Here is a 17231-nt window from a genome sequence, read left to right as displayed (position 1 = left end):
CCTCCCACGTGGCGCCGTCCATACCCTCCAGCATTGTCACCAGGAGGCTCCGCCCCTCTCCAGTGACGCACTATAAGAGAGAGGGGGCGGGGCGCGCGTGGCCTTGTCGTCGCGCTCGCTGGATAGGCCGCGTTCCGACTCGCTTTACGGCCGCCTCGCGCGACGCTCCTCCTTTTCCTTTCCTCGCTAAGATGGCGGCGGCCGGGGTAAGCTCGCGTTTACACCTGGGGGCCCCTCGCAATCCGTTTGCATCCGACTTTGGGGGTAGCATTTGGGCGCCGGAAGTGGGGCACATAGAAAAAAATGACCCTAGCCAGTTGTTTTGGGGGGTATATTGCTGGGGAGAGGCGGTTGGGGTAGGAGAAGAGGGGCAGGAAGGGCCGAGGTGGGAGTGTCAGGGATACTTTCTTTCCTCCCCTCCCCAATTCTAATGTCATTCGGTTCAGGCTGCCTCATTGGGGTGGCTAAACTGTGCCAGGGAGCCACATGGGGGATTTATGAACCTCGCCGTGGGAAGGCCATTGGTCTATCTAACTCAGTATTGCTTACACTGACTGGCAGCAGTGGTTCTCCAGCGTTTCAGTCTGAAGTCTCTCCCAGCCCTAACTGGAGATTGATCTGCATGCAAGGCAGATTCTCTTACACTAAGCTTCCCCATAAATTGATGCCCCTGGTGGGCTTGTAAAGGCATTGGTAATGTTCCCATGCTGTTTCTTATTTATGGGGTGCAGGAGTATTAAATGGACTTTGTGTGTGCTGGAATCATGGGGGGGGGGCGTGTTCTGCATGCCATTGATCCTCTGTGTGTAGGGGCAGTCTACTGCAGAATAGCAGCTGATTTAGAGAGCGAACAAGTAGGATGGGGTCTGTTGGTTTTCTGGCATTTCCTGGGGTCATCCCTGGCTGCTGCTGAGAAATGTAAACTAGTGGGACTCTTAAACAATCTAAAGAGCAATAGCTCAGTGATTCTTAACCATGGTGGGGCAGCGAAACCTCCATGTTTAGCAGCAGTCTACGCAGAAGAAGGGAGACTTTGCTTCTGGCTGTCAGGTGATGGGAAAAGAAAGCTGGATTAAATCTAGATCTGGTCTGAGGCCTTGATTAGGTGTGTCAGAGGAGAGGTGGGCCTGGTGCCTTGCTGCACTGCTGGGGAGCGGTGGGAAATGGCTTGTGAAATGGGAGTGGGGGCTTGTGGGTCGGAAGTCTTGAGTGCAGAGCGGGATACAGAAGAAGGTGGGTAGCCTGCTTGGCGCTGAGTTAAAGGGCGTAGTTCAGGGGTAGAGCATCTTTGCATACAAAAGGTTGCAGGTTCAATCCTCAGCACCTTCAGGTATGGCTGGGAAAGACCCCTGGATAAAATCCTGGGGATTAGCTGCCAGTCAGGGTAGCAGAGTTGGATAGAGCAGTAACTTGACTTTACAAGGCTGATTCCTGTATAGTTGGAGTGGGTTTTTGTGAGGGGGAGACTAGGCTGATGGAAAAGCAGGCTGCAGTGCAACCTTTTGGAGACCCTGGAGGCTGCTCATTGGTGGGTGTGGCTCTGTGGTGGAGTGAGTGTCTAGGAAGTAGTTTATATGGGCAGTGGGGAGGGTGCATACAAGAATAGAAGGCTGCTGAGGTTTCTAGTTCATAGTGATGAGATAGCATTATGCTGCGGGTGTGGTAAGCTCAAGATTTCCTACAGTACTGCAGTGTCAAAGTTGCAGTGACAAGGCAGGAAATGATGAGGTATGATGGCAGTGTAGGATACTACAACCATAAGATCTTGTACAGTCAACTGTAAGCAGTTAAATCTCTGGTTCTAAAATAGCACCACTTGAAAATATATTTTGGGGGGTGGGGTTTTCCAGAGAGCAGGAGCTGGTATACTGTGCTAGGAATCTTCTCTTGCATATAAAAGCTGTGTTCTGCATTGTGTCTTACACTGATCCTTTCTTTCGCAGACTCTTTACACCTACCCCGAGAACTGGCGGGCGTTCAAAGCCCTCATAGCTGCCCAGTACAGTGGCGCCAAGATCAAGGTCCTCTCCACCCCACCACAGTTCCACTTTGGGCAGACTAACAAGACCCCGGAGTTCCTGAAGAAATTCCCAGCTGGGAAGGTGAGTGACTGGCCCCACTTGGGCTGATGTCTTCCAGCTGCCTCTCCTTGCTGAGAGTTGGTGAAAGGGGAGCTGCCTACGAGCCTGCTGGGGTCACCTTGGCTTGTTCCCAGTTTGCCAGGAGGTGACTGTGCATAGTGGCAAATGTTTTCTAGATATGCCTGGTAAAAACATCAGCATCCCTACATTAGAACTGCCTCCACAGACAGAGACAGCAATGCTTCTGAATGCCAGGTGAAGGAAACCTCAGGAGGGGAGGGGGCTCTTGTGCTCAGGAACTGCTTGTGGGCTTCCTGTAAGAGGCATCTGGTTGGCCATTATAAGAACAGGATGCTGGGCCAGATAGACCCAGCAAGCTCTTTGTTATGTTCTTAATATGTATATTCTGTAAATAAGTTGGCAAAAGTTACTACAAATTATTGTGAGCCTGAGAAACACACTGTGTCCTGTGGACAGGCAGGAGAGGGAGGAAGGACAATGCTCTCTCCATCCCTCCTCACTTGGTCTGCAGGGAATTCCTCCTTAAGTATGACAACTCGGCAAGTTATATACTGTATCGGCATTTATATACTGTATTGGCCTGAATATAAGCAGCACTTCTTTCCAAATTCTGACTGTGAAAAGTTAAAGTGCAGCTTATATTCTTGACCATACGATATCGCTGCTGAAACAGCTGCCCATGATGGCCATTGGGAGTGCAGGGCAACGGCGCCCATCCACCTCCCCCAAGCTGCTGAATTTTAAAGGTGTGGCTTATATTTGGGTACGGCTGATATTCGGACCAATATGGTAAATACATTTACTACAATGTTTATATAGTCATGTAGAGCATATTGTTACACCCAGATGTTTGTTTGGCACAATCCTCAAGAGCTGCCACTCTGTTCTGGATGAGGAGTCACAATCCTGAAAGTCTCGCGGGGCTGGGAGAAACTGCGTGTTGAAAAGGTTGGGCTGAACTCTCCGAAACACGCTTGTTTTCTTATATGCAAGGAGTTGTGTTTTTGTAATAGGGAAGTATTCAGCCTCGCACCTGCAACAAGGTAGCCCCACCTCTTGACTTCTGGTTACAAACAGGGCCATTTGTACAATCCGGATTTGGTATTGCCATTGTACCACTTTTGGAGTGCTGTGCATGGATTTCTACATGCAGTAGTGATGTCAAATGTCAAGCTATAATTTTATGCGTATTTTGCAAGCATCCAATAGTGGGGTTGAATTGGTCTTGGCAGGGGGGCACTAGCTGGCTTCCTAGCGTTGTGGGTGCTTCAAATGGGACCTTTGCATTTGACCAGCCAGTGGCTTGAGAGAGGCTGTTTTTCTTCCATAGGTTCCAGCCTTCGAAGGGGACGATGGATTTTGTGTGTTTGAGAGCAACGCCATTGCACACTATGGTAACCCCAGTCACCTCTGTCTGCTTCTGATAACTTAATAGAAAGTGGGAGCAGGGTTTGTGGGCATTGAACCAAGAATTCCTTGGTTGGGGACTCCTGTGCAAGGCAGAAGGTTTGAGGTTGGTTGACTGCAAGTGGCAGGTGCAAGGGAACTGTGGGTGGCCTGGGGCAACTGCCAGTTCTTGTTATGCCACCTTCCCTCGCTGTCCTGAGTTTTGCACTTGCTCACTCTTCCAAATGCCTCACCTGCTTTCTTAAGAACTACAGATGAGATTCTGAATACAGCAGCCTAGAGGCTGTCCTTGAGAGGCCCTTGTGACCCTCCTCTCCTACCCTCCTTCCCCCTGGTCATCCTTTTGAAGACAGGTCAACATCTTTTGTTTGACTTTCGGAAGCTGAGTTTAAAACTCCTCTGGTTGTTTTGTTTCTGATTTACTTTATCCTGGCTATTATAGTTTCATTTTTTTTATTACAATTGGTGGCTTTAGTCTTTGCCTTAGGGAAAATGCACAGAAAGGCAGAACAAGAGTCTGATGGATAAGATGGAGGTAGCCATGGGGTGGGGAGACGGGTTTTTGCCCTTGCAGTAATAGTTGCTTTCCTCCTCCAGTCAGTAACGAGGAGCTGCGAGGACCCACCAAGGAGGCAGCTGCCCAGGTCATCCAGTGGGTGAGCTTTGCGGACAGCGACATTGTCCCTCCTGCCAGCACGTGGGTCTTCCCCACGCTGGGCATCATGCATTACAACAAACAGGTGAGTGCTGGACGTAGGTGAAGCTGCCTGTGCACAGTCAGGCCATTGGCTCACCTGGTGCAGCGTTGGGAAGGCTCTGGTCCTGCAGGTTTTGCTGGACAATAACTCCCATCATCCCTGGCTGCTGGGGCTTCTGGAAACTGGCATCCCAACAGCATCTCAAGGGCCCCTGCAGGTTCCCCTTGCTCTAGTTCTGTGAGGTTTCTGGCCAGTTATTTCCCAGCTATAAGGGTAGTTCTCCTGGACCACACCTACCTTTCCTGTGCCATATTATGTCAGGCAACAAAAAAGTTCAAGCCACAGCTGCAAAGGAAGTGTCATGTGACAAGAAGAAGTACTACATTGGGGAGAAAAAATGCTGAATTCTTACGGCAGAGCCAACTTAGACTGCGCCCTCGATTCTTCCTTTGCAACCCCAGTTTGCACTGTCATGTGATTGGCAGGCAGCATGCCCCACCTACCCATTGACATGGGCCACAGAAGGTTGGCTGTGTCTCAACAGGCCCTGTTGACATATCCATTTCTCTACCTAGCCCTGATCAAGCCACAACATGTTCTGCAGGCAGATGGCTTCTTTGAATCCCACAAGTAGCCTGCTGCTATTTCTCCTCCCCTTGACAACTGGTACTCAGTGGTGGTAAACTGCCCCTGAATCCAGAGGCCCCATTTAGCGTGCCGTGCTAGACTCCTCTGTTTGAGAGGTCTTTTAAACTGGAGGTGCTGTGGATTGAACTCAGGGGTCTTACATGTGCTATGCATGTCCTTGAACACTAGGCAGGTGTTCTTTGTTCATGTAGAGCTGGAGGGACAGGACAGACACTTAAAAATAGAAGATGCACTCCCCATCTTATTTCAAAGTTGCATATTTAATTGATTCATGTTAAATGCACTTTGCAGTGGATTTTTGTATAGCGGGGCTGGCTGTCTATTTTCCGGGGTTTTTTATCCTTTTTGCTGTCTCCTGAGTGTCCTAACTCCATCTTTAATTCAGGGTTGTTTTGGCTGCAGCAGATTCTGCTATCCCTTCAGGATTTCTTTCTAAATTGTGCATCCCCCTTTCTCCCCAGGCTACAGAGTATGCCAAGGAGGAAGTGAAGCGGATTCTGGCCCTCCTCGATGCCCATTTGAAGACCAGGACGTTCCTGGTGGGGGAATGCATCACACTGGCTGACATCACGATTGTCTGCACACTTCTCTGGCTTTATAAGCAGGTGAGTTCCTGAGAACTGGCTGAGGAGCATGGGACAGAAGCGTCTGGGCATGGTGGTAAACATATTTCCTGGCACGGTAAACCTATGTGCTATTTGCTCCTAGTAGGTATTGGGGAGGGGCAGCAAGGTTCCACTTCTCTGGCCAGTTGCAACTCGGGAGAGTAATTGAAGCTTGTGAGGGCCAGATTAGCAGTTCTGCCTTCTGGGGCAAAACGTGCCCAGGGCAAGGAGTCCTTTGGCGGCAGGGTTGAAACAGTACCTCTTCTGAATCAGGGGTAACCACGGAAGAAGCAGTGCAGAGCTGAGGCGGGTCGAGACCTGATTGCGGGGGGTGAAGTGTCCTATCCTCACTGTTTGGCAGGTTGCATGCTTTGAACGAGGCTGTTAAGAGCAGTTTGGATAGAAAAGAGTGTAGAAAAACATGGAAGGAGCAGGCTGTTGGGTCTGCTGTGATGGAACTGAAATGTCAGGAGAAGAAAAACCCAGATTATGCTCCACAGTTGCTTGAAGAGCCTTATGCAATATGTAAAACATCTCCCTTCATAATCTTACTTCTGTTAGGTGTGGGGAGGCTCAAGTTCTCTGCCACCATCCCTTTTCTCTGGCATGGCCATGAGGGGAGGGCTTTCACTTCCACATTTAAAATGTCAAGAACTCCCTGTTTTATCCAAAACAATGGTTTGTTCAGACAAGTCGGGATCACAACCAGTGGTTTGACCATGACTGATTGAACCAAACCATGGCTCAGACTACCAAATCCCCCAAGCTGTAGTGGGCAACTTAGTATAAAGCAGAGTGGATTTGATTTAAATCAAATTGATTTAAATCACTAGTCAGTAAGACTTGATATAAATCATTTCTTTACAGAAAGACTCATTCTTGCTGGTATAATCTTAATATTTACAAGCAGATGAAGGTTTCATTTTTGGAATAATAAATTTTCAGAGTAGTTTTACAGTTATATCAAAAATTACTGATTTGGTTATACTATTAGAAATACATAGGCAGATAATTATGAAATTATTGTGCGGTTTAATAAGTTAACTGTTTATATTTCATCAGCTTTTCTGCAGTACTTTATTGGAAGGAGAAAAATAATCATTTCCTTAATAACAACTTAAATAACTAATTTAACTACATAACATTATAGCATATGTATCCATGTTTGTTAACTGATGTGGTTAAACAATTTTTAAAGAACTTACACTGGGTTTTAGCACACATGAAAAACTTAAAACAAATCCTTATTTCCTGATGAATAGCCTTTGGACTATAATATAACCTAAATAGAAAACTCTTTAGAAAGATTTTTCCTCCAAAAGCATTTTATTCTAAAAATCCAATTTAAATTTTAAAAATCCAATTTTTAATTTAAAAAAACATTGATTTTTATCCACCCTGGTTTAAAAGTGAAAGCTTCTAACCTTCTTTAGACTGATGGAAATGAAGGGGAGACATGGTAGCTGTCTCCAGTTAGCTGAAGAACTTTCTCACACTGAAGTAAGATGGAACAGGCTTGCTCCTTGTTGTTCCAGAGGGCAGAACTGGAACAGGTTGGTGGAAATGGCAGGGAAGCAGATGTAATCTGCAGGCTGGGGAAACTGCAGCAGTGAGACAGAGTCTGCCTCAGGGGGGCTCTCCATTGGAGGTGTTTAAGCTAAGGCTGAGGCCACACCAGCCTTTCTCAACCTGTGGGTCCCCAGATGTTGTTGGACTACAACTCCCATCACCCCTAGCTAGCATCCTTCATTGAACACATGGTTGGGCTGGGTGATGTCTGATCCTCCTTGTTGTCATGTGAAGCCTGCGGTTTATTCACACAAGCTACAAACCATTCGTGTTTAATCCAGAAGTCACGGTCTTTTGCAACCTACCCCAGACCAAACCGGGGGCAGGGGAGATGAGCATGTGCCACTCAATCTGGTTCCCCTTGCTGTCTTCAGGTTTTGGAGCCATCCTTCCGCCAGCCGTACGAAAACGTCAACCGCTGGTTTGTGACCTGCATAAACCAGCCTCAGTTCAAGGCTGTCTTGGGAGAGGTGAAGCTGTGCGAGAAGATGGCACAGTTTGATGGTAAGGGAACTAGAGGCCTCTACTTAAATTCATATTTTGTTTGTAAAAAATGCCTTTAAATAGTTTGTGAATTGTCCTTGCTAAAAAGTGGTGATTTATAAATATAGAGAAATGCGCTCTGTGAGAACTGGTGCCCTGTATTGGGCAGTCTTCACCCTCTCTGGTTCTGTTCCTTGTGCTATAGAAATGAGACACGGGTACAGAAAGATGGCATCTCTCTTCCCTACGCCATCTGCCCTCCTTCTGGAAAGTGGGGTGGTTCAGAAACTTAAGATCCTCTTTACTCTAATCCCAAGGGCATGGTCTGCCTTACTGTGTTCCTCTGCTGGCAGCAGCATATGCTTAATCACAAGTGACTGTGTTCTTAAAAAGCTCACCAGTGTTATCTGCAGATTCAGCTACCTGATCTTAGACGAATCAACCCAGCTTGGCTTCTTAAACCATTAATCCACCTTCCATCCTTATGCTTTTTCAGATCTGCTGACTTGGCACCTCTGCGGCCTTAGGAATTAATGAAATCTGTTTGCTGAAATAGATTAAAATAAGTCTTGAGCAGAGTAGAAAACTAGAAGGTGCTTTTGAAAAACTTGGTGCTGTTTGGCTTGGCAGCCACAAATTTATGACCGGCCTACCCAAAGAAATTGCTTGGAATTAACAACAGAGTTGCCATTTGTACGTACCAATGTGCTGGCTTATTTTTATTTATTTATTTCATTAAAAATTTATAACACTTGATGGCTAGGGAAACCCCCCTCCTCAAAGAGCAGTTCACGAAATAATAAAGCAATAAAATTATCAGTAAAAACAGTTAGAAACAGCTATTTAAAGCATTTGAAAATTAAAATCTGCAATAAGTGTGAAAAACCAGATAACGAAGTATCTAGGCAGGTTGGCCTAAGCAAAAGGGTACAGTCATACTTTGGAAGTCGAGCGGAATCTGTTCAGGAAGTCCCAACTTCCAAAACATTCGGAAACCAGACCTGCAGCTAATCGGAAGCTGTGGCAGCGCCATCAGACAGGGGAAGGGTTTTGAGAACGTTCAGAAACCAGAACATTCACTTCCGGGTTTTGATCGTTTGGGAGCCGATTTGTTCGGGAGCCAAGACTTCCAAGGTACGACTGCATTTAGCTGTTTTCTGAAAAAAGTACAGCAAAGAAGCCTGACTGATGTTAATAGGCAGGGAGTTCCAAATTGTGGGTGCAAAATGGGCATTATGTGTCCCCTGTAACAGTGTCAGTTTTGCAGATCCAGGTGGCTGAATGGGCATATATGGGGTAAGGCGCTCTCGCAGGTAAACCAGTCCCAAGTTGTTCAGGGCTTCATAGACTAATAGTAACACCTTGAATTGGCCCAGTAGCATATTGGCAATGAGTGCAGGTCCCTTGAGCCCAGGTGCATGCAGACAGGGTCTCACCCCTGTCAGCAATCAATCATTCCAGCTGCAGCTTTTCCATATCAAGTGTGCGGGAAGCCCCACACTGAGCGCAATGCAGTAGTCCCTTCTTGAAGTAAGTGGCTTGGCGTGGGTGTGGCCAACCTGTGGCTCTCCAAATGTTGGGACTGCATTTCCCATAATGCCAGATGATTGGCTGGGATCAACATATGACAGTGCCCCCACCCCACATACCGTTTTCCTCCTCATTCCCTCTCTGTGCAGCCAAAAAGTTTGCTGAGAACCAGCCCAAGAAGGAGGTGCCCAAGAAGGAGAAGCAGCCCAAGGAGGATAAGAAGTCAGAGAAGAAAGAGGAGAAGAAGCCTGAGCCTGAGGAGGAGATGGACGAGTGCGATGAGGCCTTGGCCTCTGAGCCCAAATCCAAAGACCCCTTTGCTCACCTCCCCAAAAGGTGAGGCCCTGCTCAGGGTGGCGGTGATGGATTGGGAAAGCCTTTGGACAATCGTCAGTTTCTGGGTAGCTGGAAAAAGTCCAGGTGCCAGATAACTGGTTTTCAATATCGTGATATATCACCAGCTAAACATTGTGCTATTGATATATCATAATATCTGAAATAAGGAAGGAGCTATGCAGAGGTGAACAGGACAGTGTCCTGGCAACTGTTACAACTTAAGGGTCTAAAACTTATAAGATGATGGTATTATCATCTCATGGTCACTTTCAGCAGCAGGCAAGCCAAAATGCATCCATATGAGACTTTTGGTTTGGGGCTTGACTACCAAATGGTGGTATTCAGGACAATCCAAAGGATGGTGATGAGTCATAGTGAATGCAAATAATTTGGGACTGCCAGCAAAACCAAAAGTCCTGTTGGGATGCATTTTGGCTAGCCTACTGATGAAACTGAGTGTGTAATGATTAATAATGTCATTTATCTGTTTTAGACTCCTGTTGCAATGTTTAGCAGGTGATATTGAGAGGTTTAGCTGGTGATAACATTGCAACATTTAGCTGGTGAGTTATTGCGATGTTTAGCTGGTGAGTTATCGTGATGTTGAAAACCAGATATCGCCTAGCCCCTTACACACATTGTGTTTTGTGATACTTTGCCAGCTGAAATATTATGAAGCAATTCTCATGATGTGTACCTCAAACTGTTTTTGCATGCCATATCGATATGTAGCCCGTCCCTAGTGCCAGAGAATGGGGGGGGGGCATTGTACAAGCTTGGAGGCAGCTTAGCAAATCAGTTCTGAGTCCCTTCCACCTTAAAAAAAAGACCCAGAAAATCCCAACTTGTGATAATGGGGAAGTCCCAGAATTGTGCAAGGCACCAGGTCTTCCTTCTCCCAACCACTTGATGTTTTATTTTGCTGTTTTGGAGGCTCCTCAATTTTTCCCGTGCATTGTTCAAGTGGTTCTGCCTCTGAAATAAGGTCTAGAAGTTTTCCTTTTTTTTAAAAAAAAAAAAAAGCTGTGTTCTAGCCAAGCTTTTGTTCCTGGACTGTTCCTAAATCCGGTGACTGACCCTTGTTTTATGGGTGGTGTCAGAAGACATGCAGGGCAGGCTGCCATTGGCATAGGCCTTCTGCTCAGAATCCACCTCTGCCTCAATTACTTGCAGGGAGTGTCGGGCAGCATCCCAGGGTGTGCAGCCCTTACAGGCTCCCTGTGTGCAGCTTGCTTGGAGTGAGATGGGATAGGGAAGGAGGTTCTCTGTTGAGGAAGGTTGAGGTGCCCTTTCCTGAATGACCCTCAGCTGCTTCCCAGGTGGTGAGGGCCTGGTTCTACGCATGCAAGCCGTCCCCCAGAACCCTGGCAGGGGGAGAGCAGTGTTCAGGCAAAGGACCCCCCCCCCAAAAAAAAAAAAACTGCAGGGATGGCTTTCCAAGCCAAAGGGGAGTGTGTAGCTTGCTGCATGCTTCCCTTCTGTTTCAAAGCCTGTGGGTGCTAACCATGTACCTTATAATGCACAGGACAGTTTTTGGCCTTGGGAAAGGATTGTTCAGCTGCAGCAGGCTTTTGAGTTAATAGTAGATGGTTCTGTAGGAAGGATCCTGGCCAGCAGTATTTTCAGGTGGTCTACACAGTGGACCTTGTGAAGAAGGGCAAGGTACTGTAGGGCTTGGCAAACGGACTTGCTTCTCTCCTTTGTATGTGGGGCTTGGCCAAGCACAGCAGCTCAAGTTCTGTCCAAAAGCAGTAAATGCAACTGGTAGAGCTAGTGGGACTGGCCTCTCCACTCACCCAAGCTTCCCTTGTTTCCCTAGCTGCCCTTGTTAGACACTTAGGAATCCAGATATGTTCAGAAAGTAAATCCCCCCACAGCAAGTGTTTCTGATTCCCAGTTGCTTAATAGTGGCTTAACAGCAGCTGTAAGAAAATAGCCTGCCCCCTAAAATTACAAGCTTAACTTGCACACTTCCTTAAAATCACATGGGCGCCCTCTCCTGGTTTACCCACTAGGGGGCAGCCCATAGCTGTGCTTTGGCTGTCCCACATCCCATGCCTTGCCACGTGCTAGGGCTGCTTTTGTGCTTTGCCCCAGCCAGGCTGAGCCCACATTCCCTGCTTGGGAGGAAGAAACACTGGGCGGCGGCAAGGAGCCTTGCTTCTTGGGTGGTTCGCCAACCTGGTGCCCTCCAGATGTTTGGGGCTGCAACACCCCTGTCAGCTGCAGCTCTTGGAATGGTTGGGAGGCTGAATAGCTCTGGCAGCAGAGTGTAAAGCGAAAGTGTCAAAACTTTAAAGCGTGAAAGAGCAAAACAAGTTGGGGTTAGAAAACTGGGTTTGGCTTGGCCCCGGAAGATGGGAAGGGCCGTAGCTCAGAAGCAGAGCACCTGCCTTGAGTGCAGAAGGTCCCAGGATTGGGAGAGACTCCCTGGCTGAAATCCTGGAGAGCTGCTGCCAGTCAGTGTAGACGCTGCCTTCTATGTTCAAATGTATGTTGTCACCCTGAAGCATCTGGCAGAGGAGGCCTGTCCAGTCTTGGGTTGGGTGGGACAGCCAACTCCCCCCCCCCAACCCCCATGTAAAACATGTTCCCCTGCCGAGCTGTATTCAGAGCATGGTGTGTTTCTACAAGAGGAATCACACCGCTACTATTGGCCTTGATGCAACACTGCAGCTGTTACCAACACAAACCATCCTCTGAGCCAATATACTCTTAAACAGTAGCTGACTTGTTTTTGGAACCCCCCCTCCCCTACCCCATGTGTTCTGTATCAGGCGTAATTAATAGCGTTCGTCATTCTGAAGGCAGATGGGTCATAATACCACTTGAGTTTTGGTTTGGTTTTATTCATCCACGCGATCCCTCCCTTCTCCCCGAAAACAGGTTTTTCTAGATTTTCAGCTGGCTTTTCCCTTCTGCAGTGAGTGTGAACTTGGATGTGGGTGGGCTGCTGTTTGGGATCAGCATCTTTGGGACCCAGTCACCCAGTGGGCTTCTACAGAATTTCTGCCTGTTTTGCTGAGATGCCCCCACCCCTGAACCCGTGATGAACACACAAAAGTGGACGACTTTCTGGAAAAAGCTGTGGCAATGTCTATCAAACAAGGGTAGCAGCCACACCTTCTGGTCTCCCACTTTAGGGCAGTCACCTTTCCTACAGCAGCTGCTCACCTGTGCCCCTCCCTCTATTCTTCTTGTGCAGAATGATGGATTGACTACTGTTCTCTCTACGCACAATTGCCTTTAGAGACTGGGGCTTTTAATTCCCCTGCCAGGCTGCTTATTGGGATGTCAACTGCATTTTGCATCAGTTAGCTCCTTTATCTCCAGGCTCATTTCAGAGTTCTGCTGCTAACGTTTCAGAAGCACTAAATGCTTTGGGATGGGGTTTGTTTGGAGGCCTGTGGGCCTGCCTGGACCTGGAGGCCTGCCTCGAGAGACCCTGCTGCTGCTGCTGCTGCTGCTGCTTGTTGTTAAACAAGTCAAGTGTCAGAGAACCAAAGACGGGGCTTTTTCAGTTGGGTGTCCCCTGCCAACACACACACAGAGGTAGAATTCCCTCCCCTAAAACTCCATTTGGCCCCTTCTCTTGTGGTATCAAAGTAAGCCTTAAAAGCATCGCTTTAATTTAGCAAGAGTAGGTTCACTCTGTGCGGCCGAGGCTGAGTGGTGTCTTCGGGGAAGGGCTGTGGCTCAGTGCCTGAGCATGTGTTCTGCGTTCAGAAGGACCCCCCAGGGTCAGTCCCTGCCTGCATCTCCAGGTATTGCTGGGGGAGGCCCTTGTCTGAAGCCCTGGAGAGCTGCTGCCACCCAGTGCAGGCAGTACTGAGCCAGATGCGCCTCTGGTCCAACCCGACGTAACGCAGCTCCCTACGACCCTTTCCTGTCCTTTTCCCTTCAGCTCCTTCGTCATGGACGAGTTCAAGAGGAAGTACTCCAACGAGGACACCCTGACGGTGGCAATACCCCACTTCTGGGAGCATTTCGACAAGGAGGGTTGGTCCATCTGGTATGCAGAGTATCGCTTCCCCGAGGAGCTCGCTCAGACCTTCATGAGCTGCAACCTCATCACAGGTAAGCCTGCCGTGACCCCAGTCGCCGTCACCTCCATTGTTTTCTGGGCTGGCGGCCTCTGAGCTGGGCCAGACAGTCAAGTGACCTCTTTGTCCCCCCTTTTCTTTCCTGGCAGGCATGTTCCAGCGCCTAGACAAGCTGCGCAAGAATGCCTTTGCTTCTGTCATCCTCTTTGGCACCAACAACGCCAGCTGCATCTCTGGCATCTGGGTCTTCCGTGGGCAGGAGCTAGCCTTTCCGGTGAGTTTGCACCTCAGGGAGACCTGTGAGGAACCGGACCTCTTGGGAGAGCTGAGCTTGGCAGCTTCCCCAGCTATTTCTCTCGCAGGAGGGTCAGGGAAACGCAGCATTGCCATTAGCCATTATCACTGCAGCTCAAACAGGTGGCTCCTCATTGGATCTTTAGTCAGGCCCTCCTAGGCTAGATTTATGTTGCTTTCCCACAATCAAGGAGCCACGATAGAGTGATCAAGTGGGCATCCATGCCAGGAACACTTTACAGCAGCCTTTGCCAACCTGTGCTCGCTGGGGGCTGATGGGAGTTGTAGTCCAACAACACATGGAAGGAAGAAAAAGTGTGAGGCTATGCACACCTTAGCAACAGCCAACTCTGGTTGTCCCTCCACAGCTGACATGGGCCTCTCATCCACATTGTAGTTTGCCTGGCCACAAACCGGTGGAACTGCAAATTGCAGTGTGACAACCCTGCAGCATTTTTATTATACGTAAGAGAAGCAGAATACCATTGCAAACTGACTTCTGTTCACAATGGTCAGATTTGATGAAGAATATCTTTCGCCAACCTGGTGCCACCCTGGTAGTTTGGACTGCAACTCGATCAACCCTGACATATGGGTTATACTTGCTGGGGCTGATGGGAGTTGTAGTCCAGAAACAACTTGGAGGGCACCAGGTTGGCGGAAGCAGCCTTAACAAGATTCAGTGCCAGTGTTTAAATATTTAAAGGTGATTTCCACTTTGGGCTTCGGCAGCCGGGGCTGAGCTGCCCTTGCAGTTAACGGGTGAAGCGGGGAGGGAGGTGGCCCCTTTATTTCTCTCTCGCCCCCTGCCCATCCTGACTCTGCTTCCTCCGTGTCTCCTTCAGCTGAGCCCCGACTGGCAGGTGGATTACGAATCCTACACTTGGCGGAAGCTGGACCCGGAGAGCGAGGAGTGCAAGACGATGGTGAAGGAGTATTTCCTGTGGGAGGGCGAGTTCAAGCACGTCGGCAAAGCCTTCAACCAGGGAAAGATCTTCAAGTGATGCGGCCAGAGAGCTGGCGAGGGGGGCGGGACTGTTCCCAAAACCATGGACCTAAGGAAGGGCGTTGTAGTCTCCGAAGGAGCAGTGAGAGCTCCTGCCACCGTTAGAAACAACTCAGCAGGGAGAGACGTCGTGACATTCAAAGACGCGAATTAAAAACCCAAGTGTGCTAGTAGCTTCAGTGTCCAGTCTGTGCTTGGGGGCAGGAGGGCTGTGGAAGGCCTCAGTGCCAGGAGGAGGAGGAGGGGACAACATTTCCTTTTGTGCTCCTCAAGGCGGTTACAAATAGTAGTTTGGCTTACAAGGCAGCCTCTTTCTACGCCCCACAGCATGGCCCTTGCCCCTGGCTGCTTCCAGCTCCCCTAGAACAGTGTTTCCCAATCTTGGGTCTCCAGCTGTTTTCTGACTACAATTCCCATAATCCCTGACCACTCATCTGGCTAGCTAGAGATGATGGGAATTGTAGTCCAAAAACAGCTGAAGGCCCAAGGTTGGGAAACACTGCCCTAGAATATACCTGCCAGATAGAGGAGCCCCCTGATTTGTCCTGGGGTGTGTGAAAGGTCAGAAACTAGTGAAAGTTTCTCACTTTGCTTTTTCCCCATTAGCACAAGTTGGGAGCAGGCCTGTTGCTCCTTTGAGTTGTCTTGCAAGATGGCCAGAGAGAAATCAATGTACAATTTTAAATATAAGAATAATGGAATAATTAAATAACTATATTTAAATAGGATGGGGGAAGTCTAGCTGATTTGCATTTTAAGAATGCCTGCATGAGCAGTTCTTTAACCCCTGGGGAAACGGATGTGTTTGCCTTGTGCCTAAAGGATAAAAGAGATGGCGGTGTCCATAGGGAGGGCCTTTGGAAAGGAAAGGAACGACACAGATCCATTTCTAGAATGGAACTAGATCTTGGGGGCATCCAGTGCAGCTGAATCAACATTAGGGATGGATAAAAGGAAGGCTTCTTCACACAGTATGTATTTAAACTGTGGAACTCCCTGCCACAGGAGGCATTGATGGCCACCAACTTGGGTGGCTTTAAAAGAGGATCATACAAATTCATGGAGGAAGAGAAGGCTATCAATGACTACTTGCCGCAGTGGCTGGGCTCTGCCTCCACAGTTGGAGGCAGCAACGCTTGCTTCTGCGTTCCAGTTGCTGGAAACCACAGGATGGGAGAGTGCTTGGGTCCTGCTTGCAGGTTTCCCATGATGGAAGAATCTGGCCGGCCATTGTGAGAACAGGATGCTGGACTAGATGGGCCACTGGCCCGATCCATCAAGGCTCTTAAGTCCTTGAAATGGGGAGGGGCGGGTGGAAGTGGCACCTTTATGAAGTTGCTCGACAGGTTTCCAAACCCTGACTCACCCCTTTCCAGTTAAACCAAGGGAGGACAGTGTGGATGCTTTGCAAAGAGCAACATAGGAGCAGCTATGGACTCAGGGTGTGATTTCCCCCCGCCGCCACCACCCATTTTCTTATCGAGGCTAGGTGTAAGGGCCAAGGTAGAACACAAACAGAACCACACCTGTGGTATTGATTCAGGCCTTGCCTAAAACAAATAAGATGGGCTTGTAAGCTGAGTGTGGCTGACACCCCATGCCCAAGCAAGCAGCAAGGAATATCTGGGTATTCCACCATGCCCTTCTGACAGGCCTTGACCCAAGACGAAGGCTGAGCAGGTAACAGTCTGAATGAAGGCCACTCCCTGCGTCCCACGAAGGGCAGAAAATGGATTTAACATGCCACCGTTTTACAAAGGAAGCAGAGTCGGTGCATGGCAGTGTTGGCAACCGGCAACTGATGTCCTTCCATTTCTGAGGCCCCACTGGGACAAGCGGAGGAAGCATAGAAGGGTTGGCCAAGGACTGGGCACAGGAGCAGGGGATGCTCTCAAACCCTTGGCCTGCCTACACTGACTGGCAGTGACTCTCCAGAATCTCTGGCGAGGAGACAATGACCCTGGGACCTCCTATGCGCAAAGCCCAGGGGCTGAGCTAATCCTGCAAGTCTTTCAAAAAGGAAAACAAGCTGCTGGTCCTCATGGCTTTTTGCACCAGGGACTCGGTAGCCATTTAGGCTGGCACAAAACTATCAAGTGTGTTCTTGAAGGTGGTGGACTTCACTGGGGATTTTAAAGTGGAGATTGGATGGTCATGTGTCAGGGATTCTTTAACTACTATTCCTGCATTGCAGGCATGGACTAGATGACCCAACTCTCTGATTCTATGCAGGCAAGGGGCCCTCCTGGTGTTTTCAGTGTTTTGAATTCAATTTGGCCCCCATGCCTCTGAGGGCTTGGCTTTTACTCTCCTGAAACTCAACGGGGGCAAAGTCTTGGCAGCCGAACTGGTTCGTGCCTTGGCCCAGAGAAATTCCCCTTGGAATTCTGCCATTCTGTAGCATCAAATCTCGTCCGCCCTCCCAGTTCGTGGCTTTAAAACTGCACTGTTGGCTACAAAGGCTCATTGAGGCCACAACATTCAGGGACAGCAAAGCCCTCAAAGCTGCC

At 48.8% G+C, this 17231-nt stretch overlaps 1 protein-coding gene across 1 annotated transcript; it reads left to right on the top strand.

The window, feature by feature from the left end:
- Positions 1 to 49: 49 nt before the first annotated feature.
- EEF1G (eukaryotic translation elongation factor 1 gamma) lies at positions 50 to 14894 on the top strand. Its single transcript, XM_079956896.1, has 10 exons — positions 50 to 206; positions 1944 to 2102; positions 3433 to 3496; positions 4107 to 4249; positions 5317 to 5460; positions 7404 to 7533; positions 9192 to 9378; positions 13283 to 13455; positions 13571 to 13695; positions 14561 to 14894. Exons 1-10 carry the CDS (start codon positions 192 to 194, stop codon positions 14717 to 14719), a joined length of 1299 nt encoding a protein of 432 aa, XP_079813022.1. The 5' UTR covers positions 50 to 191; the 3' UTR covers positions 14720 to 14894.
- Positions 14895 to 17231: the final 2337 nt, after the last annotated feature.

The sequence above is a fragment of the Podarcis cretensis genome (genome assembly GCF_951804945.1).
Source record: "Podarcis cretensis genome assembly, chromosome: 16".
Classification (NCBI taxonomy): domain Eukaryota; kingdom Metazoa; phylum Chordata; class Lepidosauria; order Squamata; family Lacertidae; genus Podarcis; species Podarcis cretensis.
This window is presented reverse-complemented; position numbering and strand designations above follow the sequence as displayed.

Coding starts and splice junctions, on each gene's coding strand:
- EEF1G (XM_079956896.1), top strand. Junction 3,497..4,106: donor CAACGCCATTGCACACTATG/GTAACCCCAGTC, acceptor TTCCTCCTCCAG/TCAGTAACGAGGAGCTGCGA. Junction 5,461..7,403: donor TTCTCTGGCTTTATAAGCAG/GTGAGTTCCTGA, acceptor TGCTGTCTTCAG/GTTTTGGAGCCATCCTTCCG.